Here is a 26,497-nt window from a genome sequence, read left to right as displayed (position 1 = left end):
GCAGGTACGAATGATTTGAAAGGAGATAAAATGGAAATGATAGAAGACCTGAATGAATTGTTTGAGGTAGCAAAAGAAAAGAGTGAGAGAGTTAGAATGATTAGTCTTTTGCCACGGTATGACAGTGAAATGTTTAAAAGGAGGGCTATAATTGCGAATGACTTTATGCGTGGGTTATGTATGATGCGTGGTGTGGAATTTGTGGATGTGTGGAGTGAGTTTGATGGGCGAAAGGATCTATATAAGATGGATGGCTTGCATTTGAATGGTTACGGTGTAAGAAGACTTGAGAAAGTGTTGCTGAATGTAGTGGATGTGCAAATTCAGGGAAACTAGATTTGTTAAGGGGGGGGAGTAGAGATACAGTCCTTATGGAGGCAGTTGAATGTAAGAATGAATATAATATTCCAGAGCAAATAAGGACAACAAATCTGAGTGGGATAGTTAATATAAGGCATCAAGGTAGGGTTGGGGCTAATGGGGGTCTTAAATTCATGTACACTAATACTAGGAGTATTAGGAACAAGAAGGAAGAGTTTTTGGCAATGGTTGGCACTTCCAGACCACAGGTTATAGGTATTAGTGAAACATGGCTGACTGTAGATGATATAACTAGTGGGATTGAATGTGATGGGTATGGTGTGTTCAGGAATGACAGAGAGAATAAAATGGGGGGGAGGAGTATTGTTGATGATAGCTGATGAGCTCCAGCCAAGGAGAATAGAAGTTGAATTGCAGGATAGAGAAAAGAGCACATTTGAGGCCATTTGGTGTGAGATTGTGGCTAGCAGAACTAAATATACAATTGGGTGCTGCTATAGACCAGGTGATGGAAAAGATGGTGGTGACAGTATGCACAAGCAAATAGAAGAAATGGGTGGAAGGAGGGTGATTATTATGGGAGATTTCAACTATGGTCGCATTGATTGGAGTGAGGAGAGGACACACGGGAGGAAGGAACTGGATTTTATGCGGTTATTAAGGGATAACTATCTGCGACAGCATGTAATGGAAAATACTAGGGGTCAGAGAGTGCTTGACCTAGTAATTACATCTGAGGATTTGGCTGTAACAAATATGACCACGTTGCCACCAATTGGTGAGAGTGATCATAGGGTCTTAACTTGGGAGGTGGCTAAAGGTGTAGAATTTTCAATTAAGACAGGGTACATGTGGAATTATCGGGCTGGAAAGTATGACAAGCTTAGGAGTTTGATTGGTTCAGTGCCATGGCATGTACAACTGCAAGGACTAGAAGTTGATAGTGCATGGGAGGTAGTTAAGAAGCGCTTGCATGAAGCAATGGCTGACTGCATACCTAGAGTCCGAATAATAAATCAAGTAGGGGTTAAATGGATGAATAACACCATTAAGCTTGAGTTGCAAAAAAAGAAACAACTATGGAGGGAATTTAAGGAGAAGAGTGACCGGCAGGCACATGAACGGTATAAAGCACAGGCCAGAAGGGTGACGAGTGTGGTAAGAAAAGCAAAAAAGGATTACGAAAGAACATTGGCCATGCAGGCTAAAGAGAATCCTAAACAGTTTTTTAGATATGTAGCAAGTAAAAGGAAAAATGTACATGGCAGATTGATTTTAAAGAATGCCGATGGTAGGGAGGTAACTGAATCAGTTGAGATAGTTGAGTTACTGAGTGAGCACTTTGCAAAAGTATATCATCCAGGTGGTGACATTGCAGAAACGAATAAACCAGTAGATTATACGGGAATTGTGGTTAATGAAGTGGAGGTGAGTAGTCTATTGCATAACCTCAATGTCAATACATCTGTGGGATTGGATGGTATACCAGCTCGTGTTGTACGAGAAGCAGCTAAAGAATTGTCAGTACCCTTGACCATTTTGTTTAATTTGAGTCTCGGGTCTGGGTTAGTCCCGAGCGGGTGGAAAGAGGGGAAAGTAGTTCCACTGCATAAAGGTGGTTCCAAGACTGCTGTAGTAAATTACCGACCGATTAGCATATCAGGAATTATTGTCAAGGTCTTAGAGAAATTAGTCAAGAAAAGAATACAGGAGTGGATAGATGAAAATGGGATATTGTATGAGGGACAACATGGTTTTGTGAAGGGTAGATCATGCCTCAGTAACTTGCTCACGTTTTATAACACAGTGACGGCTGAACTGGATAGGGGTAATGGGTTTACAGTGATACTACTGGACCTTGCCAAGGCCTTTGATAGGATACCACATGGAACCCTAATCAGTAAACTGGAGCAGATGGGTATAGATATAGGGTTGGTGAGATGGATAAGAGGGTGGTTGAAGGAGAGATATCAAAGAGTGGTTTATTCAGGAGTGGAGTCTAAAAGACATCTTGTGACTAGTGGAGTGCCACAGGGCTCTGTTCTTGGACCACTGCTTTTCAATTTGTTCATCAATGATATTGGAAAGGATCTGAGAGGAAGTGTTCACTTGTTTGCTGATGATGCAAAGTTGGGTAGAGCAATTGTGAGTGCACAGGATGTCAAAATTTTACTGGATGATTTGGATAGTTTGGAGGACTGGGCTAGGAAAAATGGATGTCAATTTAATGTGGCAAAGTGTAAGGTTATGCACTTTGGGGTGAAAAGAATAACAGCAGTATATCGCATTGGTGGAACCATACTCCAGGAGATTGATGAGGCCAGGGATTTGGGAGTGTTGGTGGATAGGGAATTGAAGTTTAGGGGGCACATTGCAAAAGTAACTAAAACAGCTCACCAAATCACTTGGCTTCTGAAAAATACTTTAACATGCAGAGACGAACAAGTTGTTGTTCCTCTGTATCGAGCCTTGATAAGACCCCATCTGGACTTCTGTGATCAGCTATGGGCACCAGGGTTTCTTCATGATGGGGAGGAAGTGGAGAGGGTCCAGAGACGAGTGACCAAGATGATAGCAGGTCTGTGGAATGAACCTTATGAGAATAGGTTGAAGATTTGTGGGTTGCAGAAATTGGACGATAGGCGAAGGAGGGGTGATATGATTGAGACATTCAAATTACTGAAGGGTTTTTATAAGATTGATCCAGAAGATATTTTTGAAAATATGACTGGTGGTGGGAGGACTAGGGGCCATGCATGGAAGCTGGGCAAGAGCGTGGTTGACAAGAGTGTTAGAGCTAGGTTCTTTACTTGGAGAGTGGTAAATGAGTGGAATAAGCTTCCAGAGTCTGTTGTGGGTGCTACGACCGTGAATGAGTTCAAGGCAAGGTATGATAGATACTGTGTGAATGTTGAATAGTTGTTCTTGACATGATGTTAGGGTCTCCCTCGATGAGTCTGTCGACTCCTTGGAGTTTCCCGGAACAATAATAATAATAATAATAATAACTATAATTCCAACCATTCCAACCCAACCATGATGTCAACAGACTCATTGCAGGCAGTTTTACTGAATCAGCAAAATAATTGTCCATATTAAATCTTCAGACTCCAGCAATACATTCCATCACCTGCCATTCTCCATGTACAAAGTCTACTTCTTATTCTCTTCTTCACCACATCTTCCAGGAATGCTTTTTATTTTCCTCCCAACACGCTTCATAAAATCATATGTTTTAATGAAAGGAGGGAAGAATAAGTAAGAGAACAAATAATAAGCAACAAAAGCTATAATATAAATATAGTATATATTGAATTTTGTTTGTTGGAACTTCTTGATATATTAACACTCCTATTACACTAAACCTGCCATGAGAAAGGACGGAGATGATGTAAAAATTAGACTTTGCAGAAAACTCTCCTCCTGCTCAAAATACAGTTAAGCCTTGTGGTCCCTTTCCAAAGCCATTAGGCAAAATATCTGGCTTTTCATATTTTCACCCCTCTCACATCCAGGTGGTACCATTGTAACATTAAACAAAGAAAAGGCTGACTTCCTAATATCATTCCTCTCTTCTATCATTCCTCTCTTCTGTCTGATCACTGTTGTGTCCTGCCTTACAGCTTGTTCTCACAGCTGGACAAGTATACCAAAAATTTCCTAATAAAATTTACTGTTATCCATAAGAGGAGAAATGTGGTTAACTGATGATCATCTCCCATTGTCTCACTTCCTCATGGACATGTTTCTCAGGGAGCAAGTTTGACATCGCAGTCACAATCAGATCCTCTGATACTATGACCAAATCCCAAACTCTTGATTCTTGTGTTCCCTCCACCACATGCTGCCTAAGATAGCTGTCCCTCAAGAAATCCAAAACTTCATTTCCCTTATTGCTGCATGCTGTCTCTTTTATCCAATTTATATCACTGTATTTGAAGTCCCACATAATGATCACTTGCTTTGCAGTAACCAAACTAATTTGTCTAAATATGTCCTGCTCATCACCAGTTATATTTCCTGGTTCTGTCTTATAAACATCTATCTCATACCATATACTCTCAAAGCGATCAGTGTTATTTCCACTGTGATTCTCCATCCTGAGAGGGTACAATTCATCTCTTATCATAAGTAATACTCCACCACCATGTTTGCTTTCTGTCTTGTCAAAATATGTTATACCCTTCAATTTCTCTCCGTGTCGGAACATCCTGCTCAATTAACCAAGTTTTGCTGATGATAACAATCTCTGAAGAGACCAAGTCAATCAATACCACAAACTCATTCACTTTATTCCTAATGCTCCTAACATTTTATACAGAAAAACCAATGCATTGCAAGTATTCTTATAGACATTACTACTCCCCCCCCCTCAAACTTCACCTGGCTTGGTAATATAGTTTGCACTCTCTCTCATTTTTCAAGCCACTATCCCTACATGAGGCCATCTCTGCTATTTCACTTGTGCATTTCTAGCTTTCCTGCCCTGATGCACTCACTTGCTCAGAAAACAACCATCTCCCCAAGTACCTGTGCCCCTCTGCATCGTCACCATCAAATTCCTGACATGTACCCTCAAGGGGGTGTACAGGATATGATAGTACTACATGGAAAACTTACATCACCACTAACTTCCTATCCACAATTTTCCTTCAAATCGATCTGTTACCTATCAAGACTCCAACATTATCAGTTATATTTCTGTCTTCTAAGGCAGTGCTTCCCAAACTTCTGGATGTCAGGGCCCCCCTTTGCAAAAATTGAAATATTTCACGGCCCCTCTCGAAAAAAAATCGTAATAGAGAGATATATTATTATAATATTTATTGTATTTATATTCAATACAAAACATACACAGCGAATATTGCAAAAATCAAATGCATATATTACATTTTTTGCTTCTTACCGTTTGGTTCTGAAGACAATGTGGGCTGTTCTGGTAAAATATGAAATACTGTCCTTTTTTTTTAAGTCTGTTTCTGCTTCTTCTGATTGTTCGCGGAATTTTTTTTAATTGTTTATCAGCACTTATCCATCTCAAGGTTAAATGTTTTAACGTAGAATAGATCAAATAATATCACCACTTACCGATACTGGCACACCACAGACTGATAACATGAAATTAGTGAATATTACCTGAATAAGGGAATCCCCAGACCAGGAACATTTTTCTCTTTTGTGACTTTTCTCCCTTTAAGATAATTAAGCCTAACGCGAAACAGACAGCAAAGGCAGGTTATTAAAACGTGCATATGATTGGTGCGGTATTAACAAAAGATCGCGCAACCGAAAGATAAAAGCATAGCTGACAATTGAGTTGAAATGCTAACTCTCTTCAACCGAATTCCATATGTGAAACTGCCATAACATTCATATGGTTTTGTTTCAGTCTATACAGCATAGTTTCTGTATGGGGGGGGGGGACATGTGATTCATTAATTAGTGTTTTTTTTATCCCAGTTGTCTCTAATTGCACTATTTGTTGAGAAATATATTACACAGACTCCTCATACCTTATTCACTGGCATAATAAAAGTACTTGTTTTTATTGCCTCTGCAGTATAATGGCTGTTAGGGAGGGGTGTTGTTTACCACTGCAAGCGAGTTACTATCTCCCCACATGAACTTGTTTAAGCTTTTTTTCATGTGTGAAGTATATGCGAAACTTTTATTGGTAACAGAAAACTAGCTCGGATGACAGTGATAATATAAAATGAGTTTTGATATGTATATAAAGTCAATATCAACAGTCCCTGATTACGAATGCGTGATGAAAAGGACAGGAAGATTTGGAGCTTCCCTGGAGAGCATTCGAAGTATATACAATTAACCACTACTTTGAAATGAAACATATGAATAAGCAATATTTACTAATATTCATTAAGCGCCGAAATACGCAGGAAGCAAAGTTTGTGAACCAACACCAATGTGTGAATTTTTCCATTAAAATATAAAAAATAACAAAAAATAATAATAAAAGTTAAATACGTTTCTTTTAAGATAAGAAAAAATCTACTTAGTCTTAAAACATTTTAAATTTGTTTTCATTATTTCACGGCCCCCCTCAACAAAACCTACGGCCTCCAAGGGGGCCGCGGCCCACAGTTTGGGAAGCGCTGTTCTAAGGCACTTTTTACTGTATCTATCTATCCCACTGGTTTTAACAGGCCTTTAAGGCCCACAACCTTCCAAGCATGCTTGGATTTCGTAACCGAAATACGAGGATAGAATGGTCACTCCTATGCCTCAAGGTATTCTTGGCTGTATCCCTGTGTGTTCAAGGGGCCGGTTTGCCTGCTTGCGGGATGAAAAACACCAGATAAACTGGCGGAAAAAACCCTACTGCCCGTGCCCAAGACCGGCTAACTTGGCTATGGCTGAGGAAGATCCTTCAGCTCCTCACGTCTCCGACGGGAATCGAACCTAGGACACTCCTTCCCCAGGCATATGGTTGCGAAGCGCAAAGCCACTAGGCTAACCGCGCGGACTTTTTACTGTATCTATCCACCTATATCTTGGTCTTTCTCTGGGTTTTTTCCTTGCCAACCTGGCAGAGAACACTTGTTTTGCTAATGCCCCCTCTGCATTCAAATATAATCCATTTCCTGCATATAACTCTCTTCTATCCTGAAATGTACTCCATGCATCCACATATTCCAGACATCTGTTTCTGCACATTCTCACTATCATCTCATTTGTTATTACCGCTCTTCTCCTCCACTCCACATTATCATACCAGTGCAGCACGCTCACTATCTTTCCTTGGATACATTTCATAACTCTCTAGCATCAACCTCAAATCTCATGCTACACAATTCACACTACAGTAATAATAATTTACAATAATATAATAATTAAGTATGTTAAATATAATAATTTCATTATAATAATATACTTACTATAGTGAGAATCAATTATATATTTTATTCAGGATAAAATATATTAGATTTTTTATATGATTACATGAACAAGAAAAATAAATGTATAGATTGCATTAAACAACAAAAAATTTATATGGAGGGTGATAAAGAGGGGACAGTATTTGAGCACATCTGAATGGTTCATGAACACTGATCTTTCTCTTGTTCTCGTGTATAACTCATAACTCTCATATTTGGTTTCTAGTAGTTGCTTGTGTGGCACACCCCCAGTGTCCTGACCTTGGCTGATCAGCTAATCAATGTTATATTCTGTATTGGTAAATAGAATATTATTTTCTGTAGTATCTGTACTTTTGTAGCACAGTCACAAAGATGACAACATTTGCTCATTGGTCAGAAAGACCAAGGTTTGAATCCTATGTAGATTGAACTTTTATAAAGGATTTTCAACTTAAGGTGAACTAAAAGGTTCTATACAGAAGTGTCATGGTTTTGCCTTTGTTTGAAAATAAAGTGTTTCATCCCATAAAACATAAACTGGAAAATAGACAAACTAAAGAATGTACACAATTAACAGATATAAGATTAGAGTTACTTTCCATAATTCCAGCCAAATTTATGATAAACTGAACATTTGCAAAATTTTGGAGATTGATAAACAGTTGAACTGAAGTCATGCAGCTGGTTCCTGCTAGTTTGCCTCCTTGCTCAGATAAACAAGGGCTATTGGGGAAACAAAGTAGAAGTGATAGACTTGTTAGCAGAGCAGCTATTTCTCAATAGAGAAATTCAGAGTCCCAGCCATTTGGAATGTCTGGGGCTCTGATTGACCAAGGATCAGGCTGTTGATTCTTGGGCATCCTACTGGATCAGTAGCACATATGTAAATATGACTTTGCAAAACTAATGAGTGCTAATGACAAAGGAAGCAATATTGTTAAGATCTACATCACACAGAGAAAATTGTATCTATCAGAAAGGTGTAGTTCTAATAATGAAACCATTGGTAAACAAGGTACTTCCATCTTATAATTACATTTCTTCTTGTTAGGTTATAAAATAAAATATAGATAGGATAGGATATAGAATTTTCCTAAGGAATAGGAAGATGAAGAGAGGATGGGGGGGGGTGAGTATTGTTAATAGTAGCAGAAGAATTGTGTCCTTCAAGATCCAAAGTGGAAAATAGTAGTACTTTTGAAGATTTTGAAACTGTTTGGTGTGAGGTTGAGGTCATTAGAATAGTATATCTAATAAGATGCTGTTATAGGCCAGAGAATTTGGAGAGTATTGATTGTGAAATGTTTAGACAGTTGGGCAAGTAAAAGGAAGATGATCCTAATGGGAAATTTTAATTATAGGAATGTGGATTGGAAAGAAGAAATAGTGTATAGTAACAAAGAACAAATTTGTTGAGTTTCTGCAGGATAACTATTTAAAGCAGCATATGATGGAAGCAACACAAGGTTTATAATTGTTAGATTTGGGATATCCTCACAGGATGTTGTTGTGAATGAGGTATTAACACTACCACCTGTTGGTGAAAGTGATCATGAAGTCATGATCACTTGATGAAAGTGATCACGAGGATAACAGGAAAAAGTTGCTATCATGAAGGTCTATATGTAGAACTATAAGGTGGGTGATTATCAGAAGCTCCGTCAACTAGCATCAATACATTGGTTGATAAGATCTACATCACACAGAGAAAATCTTATCTATCAGAAAGGTGTAGTTCTAATAATGAAACCATTGTCAAACAAGGTACTTCCATCTTATAATTACATTTCTTCTTGTTAGGATATAAAATATAATATAGATATGATAGGATATAGAATAGATAGAATTGTGTAGAAAAGATGTTGACAGTGCATGGGAAATGATAAGGCAGTATCTAACACAAGCAGTGCATAACTGTATGCCAAGAGTTAAGTGAATAAATAGAGTATAAGTGAAATGGATGAATGGTGGAATCAAGCAGGTGGTGTTACAAAAGAAGTTGTTATGGAGGAAGTATAAGACAGTTCACGGTGAATAGATGCATGAAGAGCATAAAGTGCAAGCCGGAGAAGTGACAAGCGTGGATAAAAAAAAAAAGAAAAAGTAGAATATGAGAGGAGATTGGCCAGTCAGGTCAAAGCTAATCCAAGGAAATTCTTCTACTATGTGGCAAGCAAGAGGAAAAATAATTATAGCAGGTTGATACTGGTGGGTAGTTATGGTAGCTGAGTATCCATGGCAAATGATATAGGGGAATTATTTAACACTTCATCAGTATATATTGTACTATTGTGAATGATTCTGTGCGACACATAGGAGGCAAGAATTAGGAGAATTAAAGATGAAAGAATCAGAAGTGTATCAAATGTTGCTTGGATTAGATGTTAATAAGGTTGTGGGAATGGATGACATATCACTATATATTTTTAAAGAATGTGCAAAAGAGTTAGTGATGCCCTTGTTCTGGTTATTTAATGAAAGTCTTGCAGTGGAGAAGGTTCCTAAGGAGTGGAAAGAAGGCAAAATAATACCTCTCCACAATCATGGTTTGAGAACAGAAGTTTCCATTTATAGACTGGTCTATATATCTGCAGTTCTGATAAAAGTGTTGCAAATAATTGGTTAGAAATAGATTACAGGATTGGATTGATCGACATAAGATTCTCTATGATGGTCAGCATTGTGAAGCAGGTCTTGTTTTTTTCATAAGTTTTATAATAAGGTGATGATTGTGTTGGATAAGGGAGAATAATATACGGTGATATTCTTGGACTTTGTGAAAGCATTTGATAGATTACCACATAATAAGTTGGTATACAAGCTGCAGAGGAAATGAATAGATAGTATATTTGTTAGATGGATCAGAGATTAGCTCTCTGACTGACAGCACCATTATACACAACTTAGCAAGTTGTGTATAATGGTGTTGTGTCTCAGAAAAGGAAGGTGATCAGTGGTGTGCCTCAGGTTTCTGTTCTTGGGCCACTACTGTTTAACTTATTTGTTAATATTTCATATGGATTGATTGGAGATCTTCAAATGTTTGCCAATGATGTTAAGTAGAATTATCAGTAGTAATGCTGATGTTAATTCTCTACAGGAAGGTTTGATTAGACTTTTAACTTGGACAAATGGTGAAAGAACTAGGGGCCATCCATGGAAACTGAGCAAGAGTGTAGTTAGCAAGGTTGAGAACTAGGTTTTTTTAATTGGAGAGTGGTGAATGAGTGGAATAAGCTGCCAGAGTCTGGTATGGGTACCATGACTGTGAATGAGTATAAAGCAAAGAAACTGTGTGAATGCTGAATAGTTTAGTTCTTGATATGATGTTTAGGGCCTCCCGCGATGAGTCTAAGGACTCCTTGGAGCTGCCCGTAATAATAACAACTCATTCCTGGATCTATAACAAGTTTCACTGATACCACTTATTAGATGTGGCTTCATATTTTCCTTGTGCTGTTTCTTTTTCTTATTGTAAGTTTTTTTCACTTGGTTATACTATAAATTAAAGATACCAAGAAATTATATACTTGGTTTAATCCTTTATCCAAGTGTAAGCAAACAAAGTTTGTGCGTGAAGTATTTTCAGAACTGGGGCAATTCGTGTTAAAGGTGGTAATTATTAAATTACTCTGTATTAGAGAAAGGTTGTTGGAAGTTTTTTCGCTTGGTTGTACTATAAATTAAAGATACCAAGAAATTATATACTTGGTTTAATCCTTTATCCAAGTGTAAGCAAACAAGTTTGTGCCTGAAGTATTTTCAGGACTGGGGCAACTCATGGTAAAGTCACATCACTTGCCTTAGTATCCCATAATGCAAAGCACATCTCCTTGCAGACATGTATTATGCTATGCATTATGGGAAGGGTCACTGCCCAGACTTGTTTTGACCTTTATTGAGGTCTCTTCAGTGGGAGCCAGACTCAGAGGAGATACCAAGGTTGAAGTGATTCAGAAGTCATATTTTCCTATACCAGTTGCCAAAAGGTGTCACACCTTATTATTAAATTACTCTAGATTAAAGAAAGGTTGCTGTTGAAGGTTTTTCACTTGCTTGCTATAAATTAAAGATACCAAGAAATTATATACTTAGTTTAATCCTTTATCCAAGCATAGCAAGTAATGTGAATTATGACTTCACATTACTGGTGCAAACTTTGTTTGCTTACACTTGGATAAAGGATTAAACCAGGTATATAATTTCTTAGTTTCTTTTTCTTCTTACTCATCCCAGAACTTTCTTCAAATCCAACTGTTTTCCCTACATCCTAGGTTATCCTCTTGGCTTTTTGTCTACACATATGTTTGCATCCTCTTCGAGCATCAACCTTTCTCATGCTGTGTTTCCCTGTCCATACTGTGTCTCCCTGTTTTCCTGTTTGTCTTGCACACTTGAACTGTCTTGCACACAGCATATTCTGTGATGGGTATCTAGTGATTCATAAGCATCACTTCAATCTCTCCTTCCTTACTCACTGGCTTTTTCACATCGCTTCTTTCTTGCCCAGATTCATTCTCTGCACTCATTTTTCTCTCTTCCAGCAGCAGCAGCAGTCTCTCCAAATGACTCACACCAAATCCATTCAAATGCAGTCTGTCACTCTTATACAGTTAAATTCTTCCTTCAAACTCATTCCACACATTAACAAACTTCACTTCTTTCTCTTCCCCACATTTTTGCTAACATATCATTCAGAATTCTTGCTCTCTGCCTCATCTCATCACTGTCATACCTGGGCAACACACTTGACTTTACCTATTATACTTCTTCTTGTAGATAAACTTATACGTTAGTTATACACGACTTAAAATTTTTCAGGAAATGACAACATATACTAAAATATTAATTAAAAAACTTTAATCAATACCTTCCAATATTTCAGCAATGTTACATTGCCATCTTCTGGGAACATAAAACTATGATATGTGCATGCAAGCACTAACAACGAAGAAATGAGGCTGAAGAAGGCAATTGGCGTTGGTCCTAGAGTCCTAAAGGTGTCCCCTACTGGGCTAAATTGGGTTGTCTTGGCTTTGGGCTGATGTTCTTAGGATGCAAGCTTCCCAAATTTGGGGCAGTCTCATGCACCCAAATTTGTTGAGGTTTGGGAAGTTTTTTAGAGCTGAGGCTGATTCCAAGAGTAATGTTTCATATTTATATTTGCTGCAGTGTAGTAAAGTGGCTTTCTTCCAGCGTATTCTGTGGTGGGTATCTAGTGCATGGTCTGCAACTCCTGAGTGGCTGTAATGGTGAAACCGGATGTAGTCTTTGTGTTTGCATATTCTGATATTAGCTGTTCTGCCTGTTTGGATGTAGTAGGACAGTTTACAACTTCAAGGGACCTGGCATACTCCAGGTAGGTCTAGGGGAAGTGGCTGGTTTTTGGTGGAGCAGATAAGGGATGCCAATTTCTTATACGATTTGTAACTGGTAGTCAGGTCATTTTTTTTAGGATTTTTGTTAACTTTTCAGGCCTGCCCCAGATATAAGGAATGGTGATAGATTTAGTGTAATCTGTTATGAAAGGGGAGAGGGGGGTTGTGGTTAACTGGTTTTAATATTAAAATTTAATATTAAAAAAAATCCAGAAAATATTAAAACCAGTTACATGTTAGTGCCTGCATGCACATATCATAGTTTTATGTTCCCAGAAGATGGCAATGTAACATTGCCGAAATATTGGAAGGTATTGATTAAAATTTTTTAATTAATATTTTAGTATATGTTGTCATTGCCTGAAAACTTTTCTATCACTTTCACTTTCCTATCATACTATTATCTTTTATCCTTCTCAACAACCTCCTGATGCCCATTTACTATAGTACGAAAAATTTTGAGTGCAATTGTTTATGGAGATTAAACTTCATTCTAGATCCTTTCATATAACACTTTAATTTTGTTTTCTTTTTTACCATACATTATTATGTACTACTGCATGAACATAAAGTTTAGTTGCATGTCTTCATCAGTAAAATTTGAATTTAAAAACATTATAGTTTAATAAAATATATATATTTCATTCTACATAATGTGTGAAACTGTATTACAACATTCACAGCACAGTGAAATCTATGCATGTTAAATTTATGAATATTTAAATTTATCAATTTGAAGAGTTTTCCAGAAAAATCAGAAGTGAAAGAATTCTGTTTGTGTATGTAGTATGTATAAACTGAGAGAAAAGTAAGAAATAAGGTCTCATTGATATAATTTGTGTATTTGGTATGCCATCATTGTATTATATAAAAATACAAACTTTTTTTGTTGAGAAAATTATATTATGCTTAATGAACTGCTTTTTGAAGAAACCATTGATTCTTTTTCTTTTGATGAATTATTTTCTTCAGTGACCTGCTTCTTGTCTTTTGATGCATTGCTTTTATGAGTAAATTGCCTTTCTACAAATCCTTCTTTTGATTACTTTCCATTCAGTGAATTCTTCTTTTTTTGAAATGTTTTGGGAAAATTTGGAGAAAACAGCAAAGCTAATAATAACGATAAGCATCTGCTGGATTTCTGTTTAGGATATGGACTAGTTATTCCTAATACAATGTTCCAACATAAAGATGTGCACAGATTTATTATTATTATTATCCTAAGACTCCATGGAGTCAAAGACTCATCTTGGAGATCCCTTTGTCATATACACACACACCTCATCATATCTTGTCTTAAACACATTTAAATTCTCTGCAGACACCAATTTTGAATGCTCTCAGGCTATGCATTCCAATCATTCACAACTCTCCATGCAAAAAGCCTGCTTCTCATTCTCTTGCTCACACTCTCTTTATACAGCTTCCAGGGATAACCTCTTGTTCTCTCTCAGTCTCCCACCATTTTATGAAAAACTTCAATGTTAATCCTATAACAATCCCTTATCAACTTGTCTCTATCTCCCCTCTTCCTCTTATCCACCAGACTCTGTAAATTGCATCTTCTCAATCTTTCTTCATATTCAACATTCCAGAGATTAGAAACTACTGTAGTCAATTGTCTCTGGACCCTTTCCAACATCTCTTCATCCTTTTAAAAACTGGGTGATCAAATTTGTGCACAGTAGTCCATATGTGGCCTAATCAACACCATATAGAATGGAACCAGAATCTCCTACAAGTTAGCATCCTCCACATCATTGCCAAAATTGTGTTGTCTTCACCATTTTGGCAATGTGTCCTCTAAATTTTAAATCCTTATACACCATCAACTCAATATTTCTTATTTCCTCCACCTCCAACAATATATATCCCTGCTAAGAGTAAATTCTACATCCCATCTTTGTTTGGCAAATTTTAAAACCTTACATTTTTCAACACTGAACTGGCATCTTCATGACTGTATCCATTTACTCAGTTTATTAATGTCTTCTTGTAAGGCCACAGCATCTGCTCTACTCCTCATAGTTCATCCCAACTTTGTATATCTGCAAACAACTGAATATCCCCATTCAAGTCTTTCCCAATATCATTAACATGCAGGTTAAACAGCAATGGCCCTGAAACAGATACCCCCAGAGGCACACCACTATAACTTTCCTCTTCTGGGATATTGCTCTCCCCCCCCCCCCCAATACATAACTTGCTGACATCTATTGGATAGCAATCTCCAATCCAATTCACAAGTCTAATATACAACACCACTTGCTCTAGTTTGCCTATCAACTTATCATGCGGTAATCTGTCAAAAGCATTTGCAAATTTAAGTATACTAATGTGTATCCATCTCCCTTCCCACAATGCAGCTATCACTGTATTGTAATAAGCAAGCAGATTACTAAAACATGACCTCATTACTAAAACATGATGGATTGACAGTTTGTGCACTGCAGACACTAGCAAACAAAAGAAAAGCAGTGATATGATTGAGACTTACAAACTTCTGAAAGGGACGTACAGAATACCAAATAACTGAACTGTTCATTTTTATGAAGGGTAGGAAGATGACAAGAGGATATCCATGGAAGTTAAGAACGAATGCTGTTAAGAAAAGTAGGAGAGCTAGATTTTTCTCTCATGGAGTGGTTCATAATTGGAGTAGACTGGAGGTGGCGAGTGCAGGCAATGTGAATGAATTCAAGAAAAGGTATGATAGCTGATGTCGTACAGAATACCAAATAACTGAACTTTTCATTTTTATGAAGGGTAGGAAGATGACAAGAGGATATCCATGGAAGTTAAGAATGAATGCTGTTAAGAAAAGTAGGAGAGCTAGATTTTTCTCTCATGGAGTGGTTCATAATTGGAGTAGACTGGAGGTGGTGAGTGCAGGCAATGTGAATGAATTCAAAAAAGGTATGATAGCTGATGTCGATGATATGTGGCATCCCTCAGTGAGTCTCTTACTCCCTGGAGGTCTCTAAATAATAATACTTTTGCCCTTCCATGCTTTCACCTCTCAATATTACCACTGTAACATCACATATATAGATGAGGCTCACTTCTTGGCATCAACCTTCTCCTCTAACTCTTGTATATGTGGAGAAGATGCAAGAAATAAGAAAAATCTCATTGACTGTTATTGTTGATAGCAATGCTTTCCCATTGGTTCAGGACACAAGAATATACAGAAGATTTGAAATTCCAAGTGATCACCATTTAGTTTTGAACAGGATAAAATTGAATTTCCTATTAAAAAGAAGAGTGTCTAAGAGATGAACTGTGACTCAGCTACACAAGTATTCAAGAAAAATTAAAGAATTTGAAAACAAGAACCAAACCCTTGGAAATTCATTGGCAGACCTCAAAGAAAACATTAATTGATTCAGCCAGAAGGGTGTGTGTATTGAGGTTGTCTGCATGAACTCAGTAAGTGGACTCAGTAAGTTAGAAGCAGTTGAGGAAAAGAAATATATATATATATTGAAAGTTCCTGGTAAGGTAAGTCAGCTTGTGTGTGAGAATACAAAGAAAAATGTAAAAAAGTGAAACACTGCATAAAACTAAGCAAAAGTCATGGGAACACTGGTATGCTCTCTTGGTATGAGCAGAGAAAACAAATATTAGGAAGTTCTGAAGACTATTGGAAAACCTTAGAAATGGAGGAAAGAATAGTGTAAAAAAAAATCAGAGAAGATTAAGATATTAAGAAAACTCTCGTAGTACCCATCTATAAAAGGGAAAAGAAAACTGAATGTGAGAATTACTGAAGATTTTCCCATGAGTGTTCCTAGTAAGATTTATGCAAGTGTACTTGAGAATAGACTAAGAAAATGATGGAATGGAAGCTTGGAGAAGAAGCTACTTTCAAGCCAAACAGAGGATCAGATTTTCACTTTAAGACTAATAATTAAGAAATTGATGCTAAATTGAGTGTGAGACAAGTGGTGCATGTTTTCTTCACTGTTATTCATCATCTGTATGGATTACAATATGAAGGAAAGTGCCATTAAAATCTGATATCAAAATTAGAGATGTTAATCTCAACTCTTAAGTTTATTCAAATAATGTTTATACACCTAAATAAGTGCTTTACAAGTCTGCAGGATTCCCTGACTAAATTGAATAACTGCTGTAATAAATTTGATATAAAAATAAGCAATAAAAAGACAATGAAAATAGACAGAAATATCGAAAGCATCAACTGTATTCTGAATAGTGAACTAAATAAAACATTTCAGCTGTTTGTGTATAGTTTTTAGTAAAAATGCAACTTAAATTTAGAAATGGAAAACAAAATTAGCAAATCTGGTATGGTACGAAGTCAGTTGAATAAATTAATAAGAGAGAAATTAGTCAAAACACTAAACTGGCTGTATACAAGATAGTGTTCAGACCAATTTTGACATGTGAATCTGAGAGCTGGGTTAGAAATAAAACACTTGATCAATGATTGGACACCACAGATATGAGAGTTCTGAGAAAGATTAGGGGAGTGAACAGATGGCATCAATGGCAATATCATATTAAAACCGAGGATATTACTACTAAAGAACTTGACATTGTTGTTAGCATTCAGGAATGTGTGAGTACAGCTAATCTAATGTGGTATGGTCACTTAAACAGAATGGGAGTGAAAAGGTTAGCAAAACTATTATTTTTTATCAGGATGACAGGGAAAGGATCCAGAATACCAAGATTGAGGTGGATTGATACAGTAAGAAGTGCCTTAGAAAACAAAAACATAAGATTGATTATATCCATGTTTATAAGAATTATCTCTGTTATGAAAATTATAAGCAGCAGACCACAGGAGTTACAACTGTTGTACAGAAAGTCAAGTCTGAGTATGAAAAGAAACTGGTTCTGCAAGCTAAAGACAATCCCAAAGAATTCTATTGATATGCTGCAAGTAAAAGAAAGAAAGAAAGAATGAATATGAAAAAATAACTCTACTGAATGCAGATGGTGTGAGGGTGACAGATGCAAAAGAGGTTGCTCAACTAATGAGTGGCCATTTTGCTAAAAGCTATCAACTTGGTGTATGCAACATTGAGCTCACTGCTACCTCTTCACTGGATGAAGAAACTCAGGTGTATAAGGAGGAGGCATTAGAACAGTTGCACAAACTGAATAAGAATTCAGCAATAGGAGCTAATGGAATATTGATACGGGTGCTAAAAGAGTGTTCAGCTGAATTAGCTATTCTTTTAACCAGGCTATATAATTTGAGTCTCAGAACAGGGAAGATTTCTACAGGAGTTGAAAGAATGTATGGTAATCCCATTGTACAAGGGTGGTGCAAAGACAGATGTATCCAACTATCGACCAGTCAGTATCTCTGGAGTGGAGAGGTGATGAAGTTTGTGAAAAAGCTGGTCATGGCTTGCATTCAGAAATGAGTTGATAGAAAATCTCTACTTTGCAATGAATAGCATCGGTTTACTAAGAGAAGATAATGTTTTAACAACTTGCTCACATTCTATAATAATGTTTCCATTGAGATAGACAAGGGGAATGGATACACCAGATACTTTTGGATTTTGCTTAGGCTTTTTGACAGAATACAGCATGGAAAACTGCATAAATTGGAGAATATGGGATTTAATCATAAAATATTAGCATGGATAAGAGGATAACTGAATGACAGATATCAAAAAATGGTATATGGGGGTGAATCTTCTAGATTTAAAGTAACCAGTGGTGCACCCCAAGGATCAATCCTTGACTTAACCAACAAGTTTAAACAACTATTCGACATTCACACAATATCTATCATACCTCACCTTGAACTCATTCACAGTCATGGCAGCCTATTCCACTCATTCACCACTCGCCAAGTGAAAAACCTAGCTCTAACACCCTTGCTAATCACATTCTTGCCCAGTTTCCATGTATTGCCCCTAGTCCTCCCACCACCAGTCCTATTTTCAAAAATATCTTCTGAATTAATCTTATACAAACCCTTCAGTAATTTGAATGTCTCAATCATATCACTCCTTTTCTGCCTATCAACCAATTTCTGCAACCCACAAATCTTAAACCTGTTCTCATAAGGTTCCACGCACCTGCTATCATCTTGGTCACTCGTCTCTGGATCCTCTCCACCTCCTCCCCATCATGAAGAAACCCTGGCACCCATATCTGGGCACAGTAGTCTAGATGGGGTCTTATCAAGGCTCGATATAGAGGAACAATAACTTGTTTGTCTCTGCTTGTTAAAGTATTTTTCAGCAACCAAGTGATTTGATGAGCTGATTTAGCTACTTTTGCAATGTGCCCCCTAAACTTCAACTCCCTATTCACCAACACTCCCAAATCCCTGACCTCATCAATCTCCTGGAGCACGGTTCCACCAATGTGATATACTGCTGCTAATCTTTTCACCCTAAAATGCATAACCTTACACTTTGCCACATTAAATTGACATCCATTTTCCTTAGCCCAGTCCTCCAAACTATCCAAATCATCTTGCAAAATTTTGACATCCTGTGCACTCACTATTGCTGTACCCAACTTTGCATCATCAGCAAACAAGTGAACACTTCTTCTCAGATCCTTTCCTATATCATTAATGAACAATTTGAAAAGTAGTTGTCCAAGAACAGAACCCTGCGGCATACCACTAGTCACAGGCCGTCTTTTGGACTCTGCTCCCGAATAAACCACTCTCTGATATCTCTCCATCAACCACGCTCCTATCCATCTCACCAACCCTATATCCATCCCCATATGCTGCAGTTTACTGATTAGAATTCATTGTGGTATCCTGTCAAAGGCCTTGGCAAGGTCCAGTAGTATCACTGTAAACCCACTACCCCTATCCAGTTCAGCCGTCACTGTGTTATAAAACGTGAGCAAGTTACTTAGGAATGATCTACCCTTCACAAAACCATCTTGTCCCCCATACAGTATCCCATTTTCATCTATCCAATCCTGTGTTTTTTTTCTTAACTAATTTCTCCAAGACCTTTACAACGATTCCTGATATGCTAATCGGTCGGTAATTTACAACAGCAGTCTTGGAACCTCATTTATGCAGTGGAACTATTTTCCCCTCTTTCCACCCCCCCTTGGGACTAACCCAGACCCGAGACTCTAATTAAACAAAATGGTCAAGGGGCACTGACAGTTCTTTAGCTGCTTCACGTACGACACGAGCTGGTATACCATCCTATCCCACAGAAGTATTGACATTGAGGTTTTGTAATAGACTATTCACCTCCACTTCATTCAACACAATTCCCGTATAATCTATTGGTTCATTCATTCCTGCAATGTCACCACCTGGATTATATACTCTTGCAAAGTGCTCGCTCAGTAATTCAACTATATCAACTGATTCAGTTACCTCCCTACCATTTGCATTCTTTAAAATCATTCTGCCATATACATATTTTCTTTTACTTGCAACATATCGAAAAAACTGTTTGGGATTCTCTTTAACTTGCATGGCTAATGTTCTTTCATAATCCGTTTTTGCTTTTCTTACCACACTTGTTACCCTTCTAGCATCCGCTTTATACCATTCATGTGCTTGCTGGTCACCTTTCTCCTTAAATTCCCTCCATAGTTGTTTCTTTTTTTGCAGCTCAAGCTTAATGGTGTTATTCATCCATTTAACCCCAACTTGATTTATTATTCTGACTCTAGGTATACAGTCAGCCATTGCCTCATGCAAACACTTCTTAACTGCCTCCCATGCACTATCAACATCTAGCCTTTCAATTTTACATGCCATGGCACTGAACCAATCAAACTCCTAAGCTTGTTATACTTACCACCCCAATAATTCCACATGTACCCTGTCTTAATTGTAAATTCCACACCTTTAGCCACCTCCCAAATCAGGACCCTATGATCACTCTCACCAATTGGTGGCAACGTGGTCATATTTGTTACAGCCAAATTCTCAGATGCAATTACTAGATCAAGCACTCTCTGACCCCTAGTATTTTCCTTTACATGCTGTCTCAATCAAAATGATTTTATGTGGTTATACCTAAATAACCACATAAAATCCAATTCCTTCCTCCCATGTGTCCTCTCCTCCTTCCAATCAATGTTACCATAGTTGAAATCTCCCATAATAATTACCCTCCTTCCACTCATTTCTTCTATTTGCTTATGCATACTATTTCCACCATCTATTCTATCACCTGTCTATAGCAGCACCCAACTGTATATTTTGTTCTGCTAGTTTCAATCTCACACCAAATGGCCTCAAATGTGCTCTTTTCTCTATCCTGCAGTTCCACTTCTATTCTCCTTGGCTGTAGCTCATCAGCTATCATCAATAACACTCTTCCCCCCCCCCCCCATTTTATTCTCCCTGTCACTCCTGAACACAACATACCCCTCACATTCAATTCCACTAACTATATCATCTTCTGTCAGCCATGTTTCACTAATGCCAATAACCTGTGGCCTGGAAGTGCCAACCAAGGCCAAAAATTCTTCCTTTATGTTCCTAATACTTCTGGCATTAGTATACATGAAATGCAGAAGTCCATTTGTCCCATCCCTATTTTGATGCCTTATACTAACTATCTCATTTTGATATGTTGTCTTTTGGCCTCGCTTGGGCATATTACACATTCATACACTCAACTGTCTCCCTAAAGTCTGCATATCTACATCCCCGCCCCCCCCTTAATCACTCTAGTTTCCTTGATTCTGCACATCCACTTCCACTACATTCAACACCTTTTCAAATCTCCGTATACCAAATCCACTCAAATGTAAACATCCATCTTATATAAATCCTTTCGCCCATCAAACTCACTCCACACATCCACAAATTCCACACCACTCCTCCTGCATAATTCACTCATAATGTCATTAGTGATCACGGCCCTCCTATAATCTTTACTGTCATACCGCATCATCCTAACTCTCTCACTCTTCTCTTTTGCTACCTCAAGGAATTCCTTCAAATCCTCTCTCATAGCCATTTTGTCTCCTTTCAAATCATTTGTACCTGCTAGTACTATCAGTTCTTTCATCCGCTGCTTTTGTATTCTAATTGACTCACTTACATCTTTAATGTTCGCACCAGGTTGGTACGAATTTGTTAAATTCTAAACTATCACATCTCTTACTAAGGAATCTCCGTACAGCACTCGCTCTTTCATTTTGTTTATACTCACTATCATACTCTTATTTTTCCTATCATACTTTTGCCGTTGATTAGTCGGTACGCTCGGTAAACATTTTTGCCAATGCTTGAGCTGCCAATTTGCCCTGTGTATCGCTCCGCGTAACCGCGCGATCTCACTCATTGCATCAGTCTTACACGATTACCACAGTAATTAAGTGTAATGAAATGAAAGTACAGATATTTTGTACTGAAAATAAGAGTACATCATCAGTGTGTAGAAACAAGCATTCAGAGGAACTGGAATACAATCATGCAGTGTGGCATGATTAGGTGTCCAATGTTGTGTTATATTATTATTCTTCTTATTATTATTTGACACCTCCAGGGAGTCCAAAGACTCATCGAGGAAGAGTGTGCCAACAGCATGGAACGATTGGTCCCCTTCCAACTACTAACCATGCTCAAACTTACTTAACTGAGCCATTAGTAACAGAGGCTCTACCAGTCGACCAACATATTGGTGGGATTATTCTAGTTGAACCTGATCAGGCTAGGGGATCTTGGAGTGTTAGTAGATAAGAAGTTGAAGTTCAGGAGCCATATAGCAAACACTGAAAATACAACTCAAAAGATAATTGCAATGTTGAAACAAACTTTAACCTGTAAAGATCCAGATGCCATTTTGCCATTTTACAAGGCCTTGATAAGACCTCACTTGGACTATTGTGTACCAGTCTGGTTTCCTGGTTTCTGTTGTGATTCTGATACAGTGGAGAGAGAGAGAGAGAGTGCAAAGGGAAGTGTTAAAAATGTAATCAGGATTGTGAATACTGATTATGAAGGCAGATTGTAGACTGCAGACGCTAGCGAACAGGAGAAAGAGTGGTGATATGATTCAGAGTTACCAACTTCTGAAAGGATCATACAGTATTTCGGTTGAAGGAATTTTCCATTGTATTGAGGGTGGGGAAAGGACAAGAGGGCATCCTTGGAAGCTGAGAATGAATCCTGCAAAGAAGGGGGATGAGATCTGGATTTTTCTCTCATAAAGTGGTGCATGATTGGAATGGATTGCCATTGGATGTTGTGTGTGTGTGTGTGTGTGTGTGTGTAAGCAGTGTGAATGAATTCAAGTGCAAGTATGATAACTCATGCATGTAGTATGTGGCCTCCCTTGATGAATCCCTGATTCCCTGAAGGTCTCTTTTAATAATAATAATAATAATAATAATATTGAAGTCTTAATAGATAACAGATTAATTTGAAGGAAAATTGACATTTAGAAGTTAGTAAAGATGTAGATTTTTCATATTGTATAGTACTATCAAAAGATACCTGTACACTCCCTGAAGGTAAGTAATCAGGAATTGAATGATATATATATATATTTTTTGATGAATTGCTGTTTTTTAATACTGTCTCTTGATGTTGGCTTGAGGAAATTTTCCAGATGCCATTCTACATACATCCATACAGTGTTTTAGGCAAAATATTTAGGCAAACACACTGTGGTTTTTAGATCCTTGAAAAATAATAATAAATAACATAATATGTAATAATATAATATAAAAAAATAACATAAAAATATCACAATTCCTGGTTCTGATGGAGCCATAATCATCAGGTGCAACTATCCTGGGAAAGCACATATTGTCGTGACTGAATAGCTATCTTTAAAATATATATTTGGTCTAAGAAACCCAAGTATTTTAATTATTTTGGGAATTGTTTCTTCATGTGGAAATGGATGAAAAGCTAAAGAATGGATAATAGAAAAAATCAAGTTTATTGGTTTTTTATTTGTCAAAAAAAAAAAAGAAAGAAAGAAAGGAAAGAAAGAAATGAAAAAAAAAAAAGAGTCAAACTTAAGTGATATATCTTTGTGTTTATCAGTAGTTGTGAATGATCTGAGAAGTCATCACTGGGTCATATTCACTCTAACAGCATACATGTTACTTAAGGATTATTCTCTTATAAGAGTAGAATTGAAACCAGGGTAGTCCAGCTCATCACATTTATATAAATGTTTATATATTTCGGTACATTTTCATCCATTCGAGCTTACTAATATTTATATTATTTTTCTAGGTTGTACCAGTAACTAGGATTAACACTACTGATAGAATTCGGCGACTTAGGCTTCGTATGAAAGCTAGTAGCTGTGATGCATATATTATACCCTCCAATGATGAACATATGGTAAGCAGTGTTTTACAAGAAAGCAAATTAAAAATAAATAAATTAGTACACTGATTCAGAATAAACTTATTTACACCTTTATGCAACTTCTAGCAGCAACCTCTAATTTTCCTACTTTTCCAACCTCACTAAGTTAGTGAGGGGATTTTATCAGATTAATCCTGAGGGGATTATAAAAAGAGTAAAGCAAGAGGGGGGGATGAACCAGGGGGCCATCCCTGGAAGTTGTGTAAGTATGTAGTGAAGAGGGGGTGTGAGAAGTAGATTTTTTACATGGAGAATTATCAGTTAATATGTTGTTAACGCAGAGAGTGTTAAGGATTTTTAGATTCAGTATGATAGATTGAATGCATTCATGATTCCACTAGGAAGCACATACAGGTCATTGAATTAACCTCCCATGAGGAGTCGGATGACTCAATGCAATAATAAAAATAATAATCCTGCTTATAATGGTGTCCTGGAACTCAGTTGGTAATACAACCATTGCTCCTGCAAAACTCTTCCAAGTCCCTCAAGGTTTTTTTGGGGGGGGGGGGGTTGAGAGCAGCAATGTGCCTGCCTAGAGCATCCTACACATACTCAATAGGATTAAGATCAGGAGACCTGGCTGGCTAGTCCATTTGTACAATAATCTTCTTGAAGATATTGGCCCATGAGCTTCTCCAAAAGAAGACGAGCATTATCATCTCATAGGATAAATGTCTCCCACATTACACTTGCATATGGACAAACATAGGGGGTCTTGGACCTCATCTATATATAAGTTGCTGCATTCATGATTCCACTAGGAAGCACATACAGGTCATTGCATCCATCCAACGAAATGCCTCCTCAAATCATCATGCTACCTTCACCATAGAGTCCCTTTCACGGATATTAGAGGAGGTGATAACATGGTCCTGATTCTCTCTAGATCAGAGCATGCCTGGTATTACTTTGTAGAGTAAATCGGGACTTGCCTGTAAATAATACTGATTCCCCATTGGTCTGGTTGATGTGGAGCCTAACCTATTTCAAATGTTTTCTCCTCTAGCAAGTCGAAAAGGACATGCAAATTATCAGTTATCTAGCAAGCAGATCACCTTCATGAAGTCTTCTGCACACAGTAGAAGCAGATATCAATGATCCTGTTGTCAGATTATAGCTGAATTGGGGTAGCACTCCTGTTTCAGTGAGCAGATAATAAGAGATATCGGTCACTCACTGCGATTGCAACCTATGGCGTTTTTTCACTGTATCTCAGGGATACCATTTGTAACTGTTGCAATTGGTTACACAGTTTGTGAACTATAGAATGACTCACATGCAACCATGGCTATATCTTCCGGACTTTGGATAGCCTCTAGTCTTACGACAATTCTCCACCTGAATTCATTGGTTAAATGATGTCTTGTAGCATATCCAAGAATTTTGCTACTTTTATGCCATGGCATATTTGCATTAACTGCTGCCAGCGCCTCATTTGTGCATGATAACTAAACTCAGTATCACTTTTTACATAATGTACCTGACTTTTGCAGGGTTTTTTTCCCTTTTTTTCCCCAAGTTATTGTGATTTTCTCTTTGTTCCTTAATTTACATGAAATCAGCATTGATGACTAAGGAACTGTCAGAAAGAGTGAGAGAATAAAAAAAATGGTTACATGAAAAGGGAAGTATTAATAGATACTAGAGTAGTATTGTACAGAAATTCAATTAGCGGAGTTGAATTTGATAAGAGAGGTGCGTGATACAGGTTTTCTGGGTCATCGTCATATCCCCACATGCTCTCAAGGGTACAGAGGTCTCATATGCGTTAGTTTACAGGCCGAAGTTAACACTATGAGAATGGCCAGTCCTCAGCAGAGTGCTAATAACATCGAAAGATTGAATCCCTTCCAACTACTAACCACACTCAAGCTTGCTTAACTTTTTGCGTGAGCCATTAGTAGCTGCGAATCTACCAACCTTTGCTGGCTTTCTGGGTAGTATAGTGAAAAATAACAGATTTTTCATGAAAAGAGTAAAAAAGCTGATGGTAATTGTTGGTGCAAATGACCTTGGAGATGCAAAAAAATTTTGAAGGAATTTGAGGAAATTGTTGGAATGAAAGGTCAAGTAGTTGAGAAAGTGATTAGCATAACTTAGATATGACAGTAGTGATTTGAGGAAGACCAATGATGAATTACTGAGCATGTGTGGGATAAGGGATGCAATTTGAAAGAGTAGCTACATTTGAACAAGTTTAATGTTGGAAGATATTGGCCTATGAGCTTCTCCAAAAGAAGATGAGCATTATCATCTCATAGGATAAATGTCTCCCACATCACACTCGCATATGGACAAACATCTTGGAATTAAAAGCAGTTTTTGTGTTAGAGAATGCAAAGGTAGAATCAAGTGAATATGAATAAAGAAGATAGATTAACTTAAGAGCATGAAAATTAAGTTGTGGAAGAACAGAAAATGGGGTGGATGCAAGGATGAGTAAGTGATAACGACAGGAGAGAGAGAGTAAATGATAAGTGGAGAGGGATGAGGTTGTGTGAAATCCACAAAATTTTATACAATGAAAACTGTCAGATTAGAGTGATAAAGGCAGCATAGAAAGACAATAACTAATGAGTTGAGAGTGT

General features: G+C 37.4%; 1 protein-coding gene across 4 annotated transcripts in view; it reads left to right on the top strand.

The window, feature by feature from the left end:
• The window catches only part of LOC150096152 (uncharacterized), a 520,274-nt gene that overhangs the window by 99,392 nt on the left and 394,385 nt on the right, over positions 1–26,497 (top strand). For all 4 annotated transcript variants that reach the window (XR_016549966.1, XM_090409454.1, XM_090409453.1 and 1 more), the window contains exon 3: positions 23,769–23,879. Coding sequence is in view for 3 of the 4 variants with exons in the window: in XM_090409454.1 (XP_090265580.1) it covers positions 23,769–23,879 (111 nt within the window). In the remaining variant the exon portion in view is untranslated. The remainder of the gene's footprint in view (positions 1–23,768; positions 23,880–26,497) is intronic.

Source organism: Typopeltis vanoorti, chromosome 19 (assembly GCF_054136105.1).
Source record: "Typopeltis vanoorti isolate ZY-2024b chromosome 19, IOZ_Tvanoo_1.0, whole genome shotgun sequence".
NCBI classification, from domain to species: Eukaryota; Metazoa; Arthropoda; class Arachnida; order Uropygi; family Thelyphonidae; genus Typopeltis; species Typopeltis vanoorti.
The sequence above is the reverse complement of the archived record's forward strand: the minus strand, read 5'-3'. Positions and strand labels throughout refer to the sequence as shown.